The sequence below is a fragment of the Gallus gallus genome (genome assembly GCF_016699485.2).
Source record: "Gallus gallus isolate bGalGal1 chromosome 1 unlocalized genomic scaffold, bGalGal1.mat.broiler.GRCg7b 1_unloc2, whole genome shotgun sequence".
NCBI lineage: Eukaryota > Metazoa > Chordata > Aves > Galliformes > Phasianidae > Gallus > Gallus gallus.
This window is the reverse complement of record NW_024095933.1, coordinates 17218-32035: the sequence shown is the minus strand read 5'-3', so window position 1 is coordinate 32035 and position 14818 is coordinate 17218. Positions and strand designations below refer to the sequence as shown.

At 57.1% G+C, this 14818-nt stretch overlaps 1 protein-coding gene across 1 annotated transcript in view; it reads right to left on the bottom strand.

Annotated features, from left to right (window-relative positions):
* The window catches only part of LOC107050717 (calumenin-like), a gene marked incomplete at its 3' end in the record, with an annotated part of 52299 nt that extends 41109 nt beyond the window's left edge, over positions 1-11190 (bottom strand). The window contains 2 exon segments of the mRNA XM_040656635.2: positions 4381-4618; positions 11148-11190. Of these exon segments, the coding sequence (XP_040512569.1) occupies positions 4381-4601 (221 nt within the window).
* Positions 11191-14818: the final 3628 nt, after the last annotated feature.

The following is a 14818-nucleotide window of genomic DNA, read 5'->3' as shown; positions in this document are numbered from 1 at the left end:
TTCCACCAACAATCACAGCTCCCAGGCGGATTTGTGGAGTCCAAGCTATGAAAATCCCCACAGTATTAACCTAAATTCTCACATTTTCCCCCAAAAAGAACTTCTCCCCATGGATTCCTGGGTGATCATCCCCAAAATTCCCACATTTCTCACAAAAATTCCATCATTTTCCCCCCAAATTCCCATATTTTCCACAAAAAATCACAGCTCCCAGGCGGATTCGTGGAGTGCAACCTTTGAAAATCCCAACAGTTTAAACCAAAATTCCTACTTTTTCCCCCAAAAAGAACTCCTCCCCACGGATTCCTGGGTGCTCACCCCCAAAATTCCCACATTTTCCCCCAAAATTCCCATATTTTCCACAAAAAAATCACAGCTCCCAGGCGGATTCATGGACCATAAACTATGAAAATTGAAACCCTTTCTATGAAAATTCCAACTTTTTTCCCCAAAAAGAACTTCTCTCCATGCATTTCTGGCTGCTCACCCCCAAAATTCCCAAATTTATCACCACCAAAATTCCCACATTTTCTCCCAAATGCCAACATTTCCTCCCCCCAAAATTCCTACTTTTCCCCCCCAAATTCCCACCTTTTCCCCCAAATTCTGAAATTCCCCTGCCAAATTCCCACATTTGCCCCCAAATTCCCACTTTTTCCCCCCAAATTCCCATTTTCTTCCAAAATTCCCACATTTTCACCCAAATTCTGAAAATCCCCCTCAACTTCCCACATTTGCCCCCAATTCCCACATTTTCCCCCAAACCCGTCACTTTTTCCCCAAAATCCCCACATTTTCCCCCCAAATTCCCACATATTTCCCCCAAATTCCCACCTTTTCCCCCAATTTCTGAAATTCCCCTGCCAAATTCCCACATTTTCCCCAAATCCCCACATTTTCCCCCCAAATTCCCATTTTCTTCCAAAATTCCCACATTTTCACCCAAATTCTGAAAATCCCCCTCAACTTCCCACATTTGCCCCCAAATTCCCACTTTTTCCTCCCAAACCCATCACTTTTTCCCCAAATCCCCACATTTTCCCCCCAAATTCCCACATTTTCCCCCGAAATTCCAGAACTTATCCCCCAAATTCCCACATTTGCCCCCAAATTCCCACATTTTCCCCCAAACCCGTCACTTTTTCCCCAAAATCCCCACATTTTCCCCCCAAATTCCCACATATTTCCCCCAAATTCCCACATTTTCCCCCAAATTCCCAAGCTTCAGACGGAAGCCTTTCACTGTCACCGCCCCCAAGGCTCATTCCACTGTTAATTAGCAGGAAGAGCTTCGTTAGCACTAATTGGGGCTGGCGGTGGTTGGGAAACATTGCAGTGCTGTGGGGACGGAATCACCGAACCTCCGGGATCCCCAAATCCAACCACAGCCATCACACACCAACCTGAGACCCTAAATGGGATCATGGGGTCTTTAGGGTCAGGAAATCCCTTTAGGACCACCAAATGCACCCATCACCACCATGGACACCAACCTGAGACCCTAAATGAGATCATGGGATCTTTAGGGTCAGGAAACCCTTCTGAGACCACCAAGACCACCCAAGACCACCATAGACACCAACAGGAGACCCTAAATGGGATCACGGGGTCTTTAGGGTCAGGAAATTCCACTGAGACCACCAAGACCACCCATCACCACCATAGACACCAACCTGAGACCCTAAACGGGATCACGGAGTCTTTAGGGTCAGGAAATCCCTCTGGGACCACCAATACCACCCAACAACACCATGGACATCAACCCATGACCCTCAATGGGATCGTGGGACCATCAGGCTCTGAAATCCCCCCGAGACCACCAACTCCATCCACCACACCACGTCCATAATGGGATCGTGGCACCATTAGGGCCTAAAATCCCTCTGGGAACACCAACTCCATCCCAAACCACCATAGACACCAACCCGTGACCCTAAATGGGATCACGGGGTCTTTAGGGTCAGGAAATCCCTTTAGGACAACCAAAAGCACCCATCACAACCATGGCCCGCCAACCTGAGGCCCTAAATGGGATCACTAGGTCTTTAGGGTCACGAAATCCCCTTAGCACCACCAAATGAACCCATCAAAACCATGGCCCACCAACAGGAGACCCTAAATGGGATCATCGGATCTTTAGGGTCAGGGAATCCTACTGGGACAACCAACATCACCCAACACCACCATGGCTACCAACAGGAGACCCTAAATGGGATCATGGGGTCTTAAGGGTCAGGAAATCCCTTTAGGACCACCAAATGCACCCATCCCCAACACGGACAGCAACCTGAGACCCTAAATGGGATCATGGGATCTTTAGGGTCTGAAATCCCTCCGGAACCACCAACCCCATCCACCACACCACGTCCATAATGGGATCGTGGCACCATCAGGGCCTGAAATCCCTCTGGGACCACAAACCCCATCCATCCCCACCATGGACACCAACCTGAGACCCTAAATGGGATCATGGGGTCTTTAGGGTCAGGAAACCCTACTGGGACAACCAACTCCATCCACCACCACCATAGACCCCAACCTGAGACCCTAAATGGGATCATGGGGTCTTTAGGGTCAGGAAACTCTTCTGAGACCACCAAGACCACCCAAGACCACCATAGACACCAACAGGAGACCCTAAATGGGATCACGGGGTCTTTAGGGTCAGGAAATCCCTCTGAGACCACCAAGACCACCCATCCCCACCATGACCACCAACCTGAGACCCTAAATGGGACCATGGGGTCTTTAGGGTCAGGAAATCCCTCTGGGACCACCAAGACCACCCAACACCACCATGGCCACCAACCCGTGACCCTCAATGGGATCGTGGGACCATCAGGCTCTGAAATCCCCCCAGAACCACCAACTCCATCCACCACACCACGTCCATAATGGGATCGTGGCACCATTAGGGCCTGAAATCCCTCTGGGACCACCAACTCCATCCAAAACCACCATAGACCCCAACCCGTGACCCTAAATGGGATCATGGGGTCTTAAGGGTCAGGAAATCCCTTTAGGACCACCAAATGCACCCATCACCACCATGGACACCAACGTGAGACCCTAAATGAGATCATGGGATCTTTAGGGTCAGGAAACCCTTCTGAGACCACCAAGACCACCCAAGACCACCATAGACACCAACAGGAGACCCTAAATGGAATCATGGGGTCTTTAGGGTCAGGAAATTCCACTGAGACCACCAAGACCACCCATCACCACCATAGACACCAACAGGAGACCCTAAATGGGATCACGGAGTCTTTAGGGTCAGGAAATCCCTCTGGGACCACCAAGACCACCCAACAACACCATGGACATCAACCCATGACCCTCAATGGGATCGTGGGACCTTTAGGCCCTGAAATCCCTCTGGGACCACCAACTCCATCCGCCACACCACGTCCATAATGGGATCGTGGCACCATCAGGCTCTGAAATCCCTCTGGGACCACCAACCCCATTCATCACCATGGACACCAACCTGAGACCCTCAATGGGATCGTGGGACCATCAGGGTCTGAAATCCCCCCGGAACCACCAACTCCATCCACCACACCACGTCCATAATGGGATCGTGGCACCATTAGGGCCTGAAATCCCTCTGGGACCACCAACTCCATCCAAAACCACCATAGACCCCAACCCGTGACCCTAAATGGGATCATGGGGTCTTAAGGGTCAGGAAATCCCTTTAGGACCACCAAATGCACCCATCACCACCATGGACACCAACGTGAGACCCTAAATGGGATCACGGGATCTTTAGGGTCAGGAAACCCTTCTGAGACCACCAAGACCACCATAGACACCAACAGGAGACCCTAAATGGAATCATGGGGTCTTTAGGGTCAGGAAATCCCACTGAGGCCACCAAGACCACCCAAGACCACCATAGACACCAACAGGAGACCCTAAATGGGATCACGGAGTCTTTAGGGTCAGGAAATCCCTCTGGGACCACCAATACCACCCAACAACACCATGGACATCAACCCATGACCCTCAATGGGATCGTGGGACCATCAGGCTCTGAAATCCCCCCGGGAGCACCAACTCCATCCACCACACCACGTCCATAATGGGATCGTGGCACCATTACAGCCTGAAATCCCTCTGGGACCACCAACCCCATTCATCACCATGGACACCAACCTGAGACCCTCAATGGGATCGTGGGACCATCAGGCTCTGAAATCCCCCCGGGAGCACCAACTCCATCCTCCAAACCACATCCATAGTGGGATCGTGGCACCAATAGGGCCTGAAATCCCCCCAAGACCACCACCCCCATCTCCCACCCCCCACCCCCCTCCACCGCGCCATCCCCCCGACCCCATCGGTCCCGCGGGGGCGGAGCGGCGGTTCCCTTACCCCAACCTCTCCTTGCTCTCCTCCGGCGTCAGTTGGTCGAAGGTTTTGGCCTCGTCGGCCCCCAGGAAGGCGTCGTGGTCGTAATCGAAGCTCTGAGCGTCGTCGTGGGCTTTGTCGCTCAGCGGGGCCTCGTGGTGAACGCGCTCCTTCTTCTCCGTGGGTTTGCTGGCCACGCACGCCACGCACAGAGAGAGGCAAAGCAGCAGCTCCAGGGTGCTCATGGTGGACCGCCGGCCGCCTGGGGAAAGGGGGAGAGGGGAGGAGGTAAGGAAGGGGTTAAGGAGAGGGGGGAGGGTGGTTCGGGGGGGAGGGTTGGCGGGGGGGAGGGTGGGGTGGGGTGGGAGGGAGGAGGGAGGGAGGAGAAGGGTGGAGAGAAGGAGGGAGGAAAGAGGAGGGAAGGAGGGAGGAAGAAGGGTGGAGGAGAGAAGGAAGGAGGAAAGAGGAGAGAAGAAGGAGAGAAGGAGGGAGGAAAGAGGAGGGAAGGAGGGAGAAGGGTGGAGGAGAGAAGGAGGGAGGAAAGAGGAGGGAGGGAGGGTGGAGGAGAGAAGAAGGGAGGAAAGAGGAGGGAAGGAGGGAGAAGGGTGGAGGAGAGAAGGAGGGAGGAAAGAGGAGGGAGGGAAGGAGGGTGGAGGAGAGAAGGAGGGAGGAAAGAGCAAAGCAGCAGCTCCAGGGTGCTCATGGTGGACCGCCGGCCGCCTGGGGAAAGGGGGAGAGGGGAGGAGGTAAGGAAGGGGTTAAGGAGAGGGGGGAGGGTGGTTCGGGGGGGAGGGTCGGTGGGGGGGAGGGTGGGGTGGGGTGGGAGGGAGGAGGGAGGGAGGAGAAGGGTGGAGGAGAGAAGGAGGGAGGAAAGAGGAGGGAGGGAGGAGAGAAGGAGGGAGGAAAGAGGAGGGAGGGAAGGAGGGTGGAGGAGAGAAGGAGGGAGGAAAGAGGAGGGAAGGAGGGAGAAGGGTGGAGGAGAGAAGGAGGGAGGAAAGAGCAAAGCAGCAGCTCCAGGGTGCTCATGGTGGACCGCCGGCCGCCTGGGGAAAGGGGGAGAGGGGAGGAGGTAAGGAAGGGGTTAAGGAGAGGGGGGAGGGTGGTTCGGGGGGGAGGGTCGGTGGGGGGGAGGGTGGGGTGGGGTGGGAGGGAGGAGGGAGGGAGGAGAAGGGTGGAGGAGAGAAGGAGGGAGGAAAGAGGAGGGAGGGAGGAGAGAAGGAGGGAGGAAAGAGGAGGGAGGGAAGGAGGGTGGAGGAGAGAAGGAGGGAGGAAAGAGGAGGGAAGGAGGGAGAAGGGTGGAGGAGAGAAGGAGGGAGGAAAGAGCAAAGCAGCAGCTCCAGGGTGCTCATGGTGGACCGCCGGCCGCCTGGGGAAAGGGGGAGAGGGGAGGAGGTAAGGAAGGGGTTAAGGAGAGGGGGGAGGGTCGGTGGGGGGGAGGGTGGGGTGGGGTGGGAGGGAGGAGGGAGGGAGGAAAGAGGAGGGAGGGAGGGAGGGAGAAGGGTGGAGGAGAGAAGGAGAGAGGAAAGAGGAGCGAGGTAGAAGAGAAGGAGGGAGGAAAGAGGAGGGAGGGAGGAGGGCGGGAGGGAGAAGGTTGGAGGAGAGGAGGAGGGAGGAAAGAGGAGGGAGGGAGAAGGAGAAGAGAGGGAGGGAGGAGGGAGGAGAGAAGGAGGGAGGAAAGAGGAGGGAAGGAGGAGGGAGGGAGGAGGGTGGAGGAGAGAAGGAGGGAGGAAAGAGAAGGGAGGGAGGAGAGAAGGAGGGAGGAAAGAGGAGGGAGGGAGGAGGGTGGAGGAGAGAAGGAGGGAGGAAAGAGAAGGGAGGGAGGAGGGAGGGAGGGAGAAGGGTGGAGGAGAGAAGGAGGGAGGAAAGAGGAGGGAGGGAGGAGAGGAGGGAGGAAAGAGGAGGGAGGGAGGGTGGAGGAGAGAAGGAGGGAAGGAGGGTGGAGGAGAGAAGGAGGGAAGAAAGAGGAGGGAGGGAGAAGGAGAAGAGAGGGAGGGAGGAGGGAGGAGAGAAGGAGGGAGGAAAGAGGAGGGAAGGAGGAGGGAGGGAGAAGGGTGGAGGAGAGAAGGAAGGAGGAAAGAGGAGGGAGGGAGAAGGAGAAGAGAGGGAGGGAGGGGTAGGGAGGAGAGAAGGAGGGAGGATAGAGGAGGGAGGGAGGAGGGAGGAGAGAAGGAGGGAGGAAAGAGGAGGGAGGGAGGAGGGAGGAGAGAAGGAGGTGCCCCCCACCCCCCAACCTCCCCCCCCTCATTGCTGCGGATCCGGACCCACATCGACCCCCCCGGGGCAGCACCCACAGCCCCCATCTCGGAGCCACGGTGGCACCCCGGGGACACCGCGACCCACCGCGACCCACTGCGACCCACCGCGTCCCGTCCGCCCTGGGCGGCCCCGTCACAACTTGGGGGTCAGCCAAGACAAACAGGCAGGGCAAGGACGGGTGGGGGGACGGACAGCACACGTGGGGGGGGGGAGGTCCCGGGATCACTCTTGTGGGGTTTGGGGTTGATCCCGAGTGTGGGATCCATGGGTTTGGCCATTGAGGGTCCCGACACGCCACGGGTTTGGGATCCATCTGGGAGGTCATTGGGGAACCCAACACACCACGGGTTTGGGATCCATGGGTTTGGCCATTGGGGGTCCCAACACGCCATGGGTTCGGGATTCATCTGTGGGGTCATAGGGGACCCCAAAACACCACGGGTTTGGGATCCATCCATTTGGACATTGGGGATCCCAATGCACCACGGGTTTGGGATCCCATCCATTGGGTCATAGGGGATCCCAATACACCGCAGGTTTGGGATCAATCAGTTTGGACATTGGGGACCCCAACTCACCACGGGTTTGGGATCCATCTGTGGGGTCATTGGGGATCCTAAAGCACCGCAGGTTTGGGATCCATCCATTGGGTCATAGGGGATCCCAATGCATCACAGGTTTGGGATCCATGGGTTTGGCCATTGGGGATCCCAACACGCCATGGGTTTGGGATTCATCTGTGGGGTCAATGGGGATCCCAATGCACCGCAGGTTTGGGATCCATCAGTTTGGCCATTGGGGACCCCAATGCACCGCAGGTTTGGGATCCATTGGTTTGACCATTGGGGATCCCAATGCACCACGGGTTTGGGATCCATCTGTGGGGTCACTGGGGATCCCAATGCACCACGGGTTTGGGATCCCATCCATTGGGTCATAGGGGACCCCAACACAACATGGGTTTGGGATCCATCTGTGGGGTCACTGGGGATCCCAATACACTATGGGTTTGGGATCCATCTGTTGGGTCATAGGGGATCCCAATACACTACGGGTTTGGGATCCATCTGTGGGGTCACTGGGGATCCTAAAGCACCACAGGTTTGGGATCCATCTGTTGGGTTATAGGGGACCTCAACACACCACGCGTTTGGGATCCATTCAGTGGGACATAGGGGACCCCAAAACACCACGGGTTTGGGATCAACCCATTAGCTCACTGGGGATCCCAACACACCATGGGGATCCTAAAGCACCGCAGGTTTGGGATCCATCCATTGGGTCAGTGGGGACCCCAATTCACGACGGGTTCAGGATCCATCTGTGGGGTCACTGGGGATCCCAATTAACCATGGGTTTGGGATCCATCCAGTGGGACATGGGGACCCCAAAACACCACGGGTTTGGGATCCATTGGTTTGACCATTGGGGATCCCAATGCACCACGGGTTTGGGATCCATCCAGTGGGACATAGGGGATCCCAATGCACCATGGGTTTGGGATCCATGGATTTGGCCATAGGGGATCCCAACGCACCATGGGTGTGGGATTCATCTGTGGGGTCATAGGGGACCCCAAAACACCACGGGTTTGGGATCCATCTGTGGGGTCATAGGGGATCCCACTGCACCACGGGTTTGGGATCCATCCATTTGGACATTGGGGATCCCAATGCACCATGGGTGTGGGATTCATCTGTGGGGTCATAGGGGACCCCAACACACCATGGGTTTGGGATCCATTGGTGTGACCATTGGAGATCCCAATGCACCACGGGGTCGGGATCCATCTGCTGGGTTATAGGGGACCCCAATTCACGACGGGTTCGGGATCCATCTGAGGGGACATTGGGGATCCCAATGCACAGTGAATTTGGGGTCCACCCCTGTGGTCTTTGGGGTTCCCAACCCCACATGAGTTTGGGGTCCGGCCCTTAGGAACCACTGAGCACCCCAAATTGGGGTCCCATTGCTTTGGCCATTGAGGACCCCCACACCCCATGAGTTTGGGATCCACCCCTTTGGTCTTTGGGGTTCCCAACCCCACATGAGTTTGGGGTCCAGCCCTTAAAAGCCACAGAGTACCCCAAGTTGGGGTCCCATTCATTTGGCCATTGGGGATCCCAACCCCACATGAGTTTGGGGTCCGGCCCTTAGGAACCACAGAGCACCCCAAGTTGGGCTCCCATTGCTTTGGACATTGGGGATCCCAAATGCACCCCGACATTACGGATCCCAATGCAGTGTGGATCAATCCATGGGGTTAATGGGGATCCCAACACACACCAAGTTTGGGATCGGGCCATGATGGACCCCGGGACACCCCAAGTCTGGCTCCCATCGCTTTGGCCATTGGGGATCCCAACCCCACATGAGTTTGGGGTCTGGCCCTTAGGAACCACTGAGCACCCCAAGTTGGGGTCCCATTGCTTTGGCCATTGGGGATCCCAATGCACAGTGAATTTGGGGTCCGGCTCTTAGGAACCACAGAGCACCCCAAGTTGGGGTCCCATGGCTTTGGCCATTGGGGACCCCCACACCCCGTGAGTTTGGGGTCCACCCCTTTGGTCTATGGGGATCCCAACCCCACATGAGTTTGGGTCCAGCCCTTAGAAACCACAAAGCACCCCAAGTCGGGCTCCCATTGCTTTGGCCATTGGGGACCCCCACACCCCATGACTTTGGGATCCATCCCTTTGGTCTTTGGGGTTCCCAACCCCACATCATTTTGGGGTCTGATCTTAGGAACCACGGAGCACCCCAACTTTGGGTCCCATTGCTTTGGCCATTGGGGATCCCAATGCACGCTGAGTTTGGAGTCCACCCCTTTGGTCGTTGGGGTTCCCCACCCCACATGATTTTGGGGTCCGGCCTTTCGGAACCACAGAGCACCCCAAGTTGGGGTCCCATTGCTTTGGCCATTGGGGACCCCAATGCACAGTGAAACTGGGGTCCACCCCTTTGGTCTTTGGGGATCCCAACCCCACATGAGTTTGGGGTCCGGCCTTTCGGAACCACAGAGCACCCCAAGTTGGGGTCCCATTGCTTTGGCCATTGGGGTTCCCAACCCTAAATGAGTTTGGGGTCCGGCCCTTAGGAACCACAGAGCACCCCAAGTTGGGGTCCCATCGCTTTGGCCATTGGGGATCCCAAATGCACCCCCACATTACAAATCCCAATGCAGTGCGGATCCATCCATGGGGTTAATGGGGATCCCAACACACCCCAAGTTTGGGATCTGGCCATGATGGACCCCGGGACACCCCAAGATGGGTTCCCATCGCTTTGGCCATTGGGGATCCCAACCCCACATGAGTTTGGGGTCTGGCCCTTAGGAAGCACACAGCACCCCAAGTTGGGCTCCCATTGCTTTGGCCATTGGGGATCCCAATGCACAGTGAATTTGGGGTCCGGCTCTTAGGAACCACAGAGCACCCCAAGTTGGGGTCCCATGGCTTTGGCCATTGGGGACCCCCACACCCCGTGAGTTTGGGATCCACCCCTTTGGTCTTTGGGGTTCCCAACCCCACATAAGTTTGGGGTCCGGCCCTTAGGAACCACAGAGCACCCCAAGTTGGGGTCCCATTGCTTTGGCCATTGGGGATCCCAACCCTATATGAGTTTGGGGTCCGAACCCTTAGGAACCACAGAGCACCCCAAGTTGGGGTCCCATTGCTTTGGCCATTGGGGTCCCCAACCCCACGAGTTTGGGATCCACCCCTTTGGTCTTTGGGGTTCCCAACCCCACTTCATTTTGGGGTCCACCCCTTTGGTCTTTGGGGTTCCCAACTCCAAATGATTTTGGGGTCCGGCCTTTCGGAACCACAGAGCACCCCAAGTTGGGGTCCCATTGCTTTGGCCATTGGGGACCCCAATGCACAGTGAAATTGGGGTCCACCCCTTTGGTCTTTGGGGATCCCAACCCTATATGAGTTTGGGGTCCGGCCCTTAGGAACCACAGAGCACCCCAAGTGTGGCTCCCATCGCTTTGGCCATTGGGGATCCCAATGCACAGTGAATTTGGGGTCCACCCCTTTGGTCTTTGGGGTTCCCAACCCCACATCATTTTGGGGTCCACCCCTTTGGTCTTTGGGGTTCCCACCCCACATGATTTTGGGGTCCGGCCCTTAAGAACCACACAGCACCCCAAGTTGGGGTCCCATTGCTTTGGCCATTGGGGACCCCAACCCCACATCATTTTGGGGTCCACCCCTTTGGTCTTTGGGGTTCCCACCCCACATGATTTTGGGGTCCGGCCATGACGGCTCCCGGGACACCCCAACTTTGCCTCCCATCGCTTTGCCCATTTGGGGTCCCCCCCTCCCTCCGCTCTTCGGCACCGCACCGCACCGCCCCACCCGCGGGGACCCCCCGGCGGCGCCCACGTGGGACCGGAGCGGCACCGGCCGCGCTCCCACCCCGCGGTTCCCACGGCGACGACGCCCCTCCCCCCCCCGTTGCCCCTCCCCGCTCCTCCCCCCGCCTCCATCCCCCCCTCCCCTACCGGACCCCCTCCCCCCCCCACCGTTACCCACCGCTCCGCCGCCGCCGCCCCTCTCTCCGCCGCTCCGCTCCGCCGACCGGAAGTAGCGCCGCGCCACGCCGCACGCTCCCGCCTCCTCCCGCCCTCCCGCTCCGCTGACCAATCAGCGCGCCGCCACGCCTCGCCCGCCTCCATACGCCGTGCGCTGACTGGTTCCACCCGCCGCCCGTCAGCGCGTCGTCCCGCCCCTCTCTCTCCGCCCACCTGTAGCCCTGCCCCTTCTTTCCCCGCCGCGGGCGCCGATTGGCCGCAAAGCGCCACGTCCTCAGGCGCGCGCCGGTTGCTGGCCACGCCCACCCCGGCGCCTCCCCGCACTGCGCATGCGCGGCGGCAGAGCGGCGGGACGCAGCCGCGGTCACGTGGGGGGCGGATGGGGTTTGGGGTCGGGATTGGGGTCAGGGTTGGGGTTGGGGTCAGAGTTGAGGTTTGGGGTTGGGATTGGGGTCAGGGTTGAGGTTTGGGGTCAGGGTTGAGGTTAAGGTTTGGGGTCAGAGTTGGGATTGGGGTCAGAGTTGGGGTTTGGGGTCGGGATTGGGATTGGGGTCAGGATTGGGATTGGAGTCAGAGTTGAGGTTTGGGGTCGGGGTTGGGATTGGGGTCAGGGTTGAGATTTGGGGTCAGGGTTGGGATTGGGGTCAGAGTTGAGGTTTGGGGTCGGGGTTGGGATTGGGGTCAGGGTCGGGGTTTGGGGTTGGGCTTGGGATTAGGGTCAGGGTTAAGGTTTGGGGTCAGGGTTGGGATTGGGGTCAGAGTTGAGGTTTGGGGTTGGGATTGGGGGTCTGGGTTTGGGGTCAGAGTTGAGGTTTGGGGTCAGGGTTGGGATTGGGGTCAGGGTTGAGATTTGGGGTCAGGATTGGGATTGGGGTCAGAGTTGGGATTGGAGTCAGAGTTAAGGTTTGGGGTCAGGGTTGGGATTGGGGTCAGGGTTGGGATTGGGGTCAGAGTTGAGGTTTGGGGTCGGGGTTGGGATTGGGGTCAGGGTCGGGGTTTGGGGTTGGGCTTGGGATTAGGGTCAGGGTTAAGGTTTGGGGTCAGGGTTGGGATTGGGGTCAGAGTTGAGGTTTGGGGTCAGAGTTGGGGTTTGGGGTCGGGATTGGGGTCAGGGTTGAGGTTTAGGGTCGGGATTGGGATTGGGGTCAGGATTGGGATTGGGGTCAGGGTTGGGATTGGGGTCAGAATTAAGGTTTGGGGTCGGGATTGGGATCAGGGTTGAGGTTTAGGGTCAGCGTTGGGATTGGGGTCAGGGTTGAGGTTTGGGGTTGGGTTTGGGGTCAGGGTTGGGGTTTGGATCAGAGTTAAGGATTGGGGTCGGGGTTGGGATTGGGATCAGAGTTAAGGTTTGGGGTCAGGGTTGGGATTGGGGTCAGAGTTGAGGTTTGGGGTCAGAGTTGGGGTTTGGGGTCGGGATTGGGGTCAGGGTTGAGGTTTAGGGTCGGGATTGGGATTGGGGTCAGGATTGGGATTGGGGTCAGAATTAAGGTTTGGGGTTGGGATTGGCGGTCAGGGTTGGGATTGGGATCAGAGTTAAGGTTTAGGATTGAGATTGGGTTTGGGATTGGGGTCAGGGTTGAGGTTTGGGGTTGGGAATGGGATCCGGGTTGGGATTGGGGTCAGAGTTAAGGGTTGGGGTTGGGATTGGGGTCAGGGTTAAGATTTGGGGTTGGGATTGGGATTGGGATCAGGTTAAGGTTTGGGGTTGGGTTTGGGGTCAGTGTTGGGGTTTGGATCAGAGTTAAGGATTGGGGTCAGGGTTGGGATTGGGGTCAGAGTTAAGGTGTAGGGTTGGGGTTCAGATTGGGGTCAGAGTTAAGGTTTGGGGTTGGGATTGGGGTCAGGGTTGGGATTGGGGTCAGAGTTAAGGTTTGGGGTTGGGTTTGGGGTCAGGGTTCAGGTTAAGGGTTGGGATTCGGGTCAGGGTTAAGGTTTAGGGTTGGGGTTGGGGTTGGGATTGAGGTCAGGGTTATGGTTTGGGGTTGAGAAAGGGATCAGGGTTGGGATTGGGGTCAGAGTTAAGGTTTGGGGTTGGGATTGGGGTCAGGGTTGGGATTGGGGTCAGAGTTAAGGGTTGGGGTTGCGGTTGGGGTCAGTGTTAAGGTTTGGGGTTGGGATTGGGGTCAGGGTTGGGATTGGGATTGGGATCAGGTTAAGGTTTAGGGTTGAGTTTGGGGTCAGTGTTGGGGTTGGGATCAGAGTTAAGGTTTAGGGTTGGGGTTGGGTTTGAGGTCAGGATTAAGGTTTGGGGTCAGGGTTGGGATTGGGGTCAGAGTTAAGGTTTGGGGTTGGGTTTGGGGTCAGGGTTAAGGTTTGGGGTCAGGATTGGGATTGGGGTCAGGATTGAGGTTTGTGGTTGGGATTGGGGTCAGGGTTGGGGTCAGGGTTGGGATTGGGATCAGAGTTAAGGTTTGGGGTCGGGGTTGGGATTGGGGTCGGGATTGGGATTGGGGTCAGAGTTAAGGGTTGGGGTTGGGATTGGGGTCAGAGTTAAGGTTTGGGGTCGGGATTGGGATTGGGGTCAGGGTTGGGGTTTGGGGTTGGGATTGGGGGTCTGGGTTTTGGGTCAGAGTTAAGGTTTGGGGTCAGGGTTGGGATTGGGGTCAGGGTTGAGGTTTGGGGTTGGGATTGGGATTGGGGTCAGGGTTGGGATTGGGGTCAGAGTTAAGGTTTAGGGTTGGGGTTCAGATTGGGGTCAGGGTTGGGATTGGGGTCAGGGTTGAGACTGGGGTCAGAGTTAAGGTTTGGGGTCGGGGTTCAGATTGGGGTCAGGGTTGAGGTTTGGGGTTGGGCTTGGGATTAGGGTCAGGGTTAAGGTTTGGGGTCAGGGTTGGGATTGGGGTCAGAGTTGAGGTTTGGGGTCAGAGTTGGGGTTTGGGGTCGGGATTGGGGTCAGGGTTGAGGTTTAGGGTCGGGATTGGGATTGGGGTCAGGATTGGGATTGGGGTCAGAATTAAGGTTTGGGGTTGGGATTGGCGGTCAGGGTTGGGATTGGGATCAGAGTTAAGGTTTAGGATTGAGATTGGGTTTGGGATTGGGGTCAGGGTTGAGGTTTGGGGTTGGGAATGGGATCCGGGTTGGGATTGGGGTCAGAGTTAAGGGTTGGGGTTGGGATTGGGGACAGGGTTAAGATTTGGGGTTGGGATTGGGATTGGGATCAGGTTAAGGTTTGGGGTTGGGTTTGGGGTCAGTGTTGGGGTTTGGATCAGAGTTAAGGATTGGGGTCAGGGTTGGGATTGGGGTCAGAGTTAAGGTGTAGGGTTGGGGTTCAGATTGGGGTCAGGGTTGGGTTTGGGGTCAGAGTTAAGGTTTGGGGTTGGGATTGGGATTGGGGTCAGGGTTGGGATTGGGGGTCAGGGTTAAGGTTTGCGGTTGGGTTTGGGGTCAGGGTTGGGATTGGGGTCAGAGTTAAGGGTTGGGGTTGGGGTTAGGATTGGGGTCAGAGTTAAGGTTTGGGGTTGGGATTGGGATTGGGGTCAGGGTTGGGATTGGGGGTCAGGGTTAAGGTTTGGGGTTGGGATTGGGGTCAGGGTTGGGATTGGGGTCAGAGTTAAGGGTTGGGGTTGGGGTTGGGGTCAGTGTTAAGGGTTGGGGTTGGGATTGGGGTCAGGGTTGGGATTGGGGTCAGGTTAAGGTTTAGGATTGAGTTTGGGGTCAGTGTTGGGGTTGGGA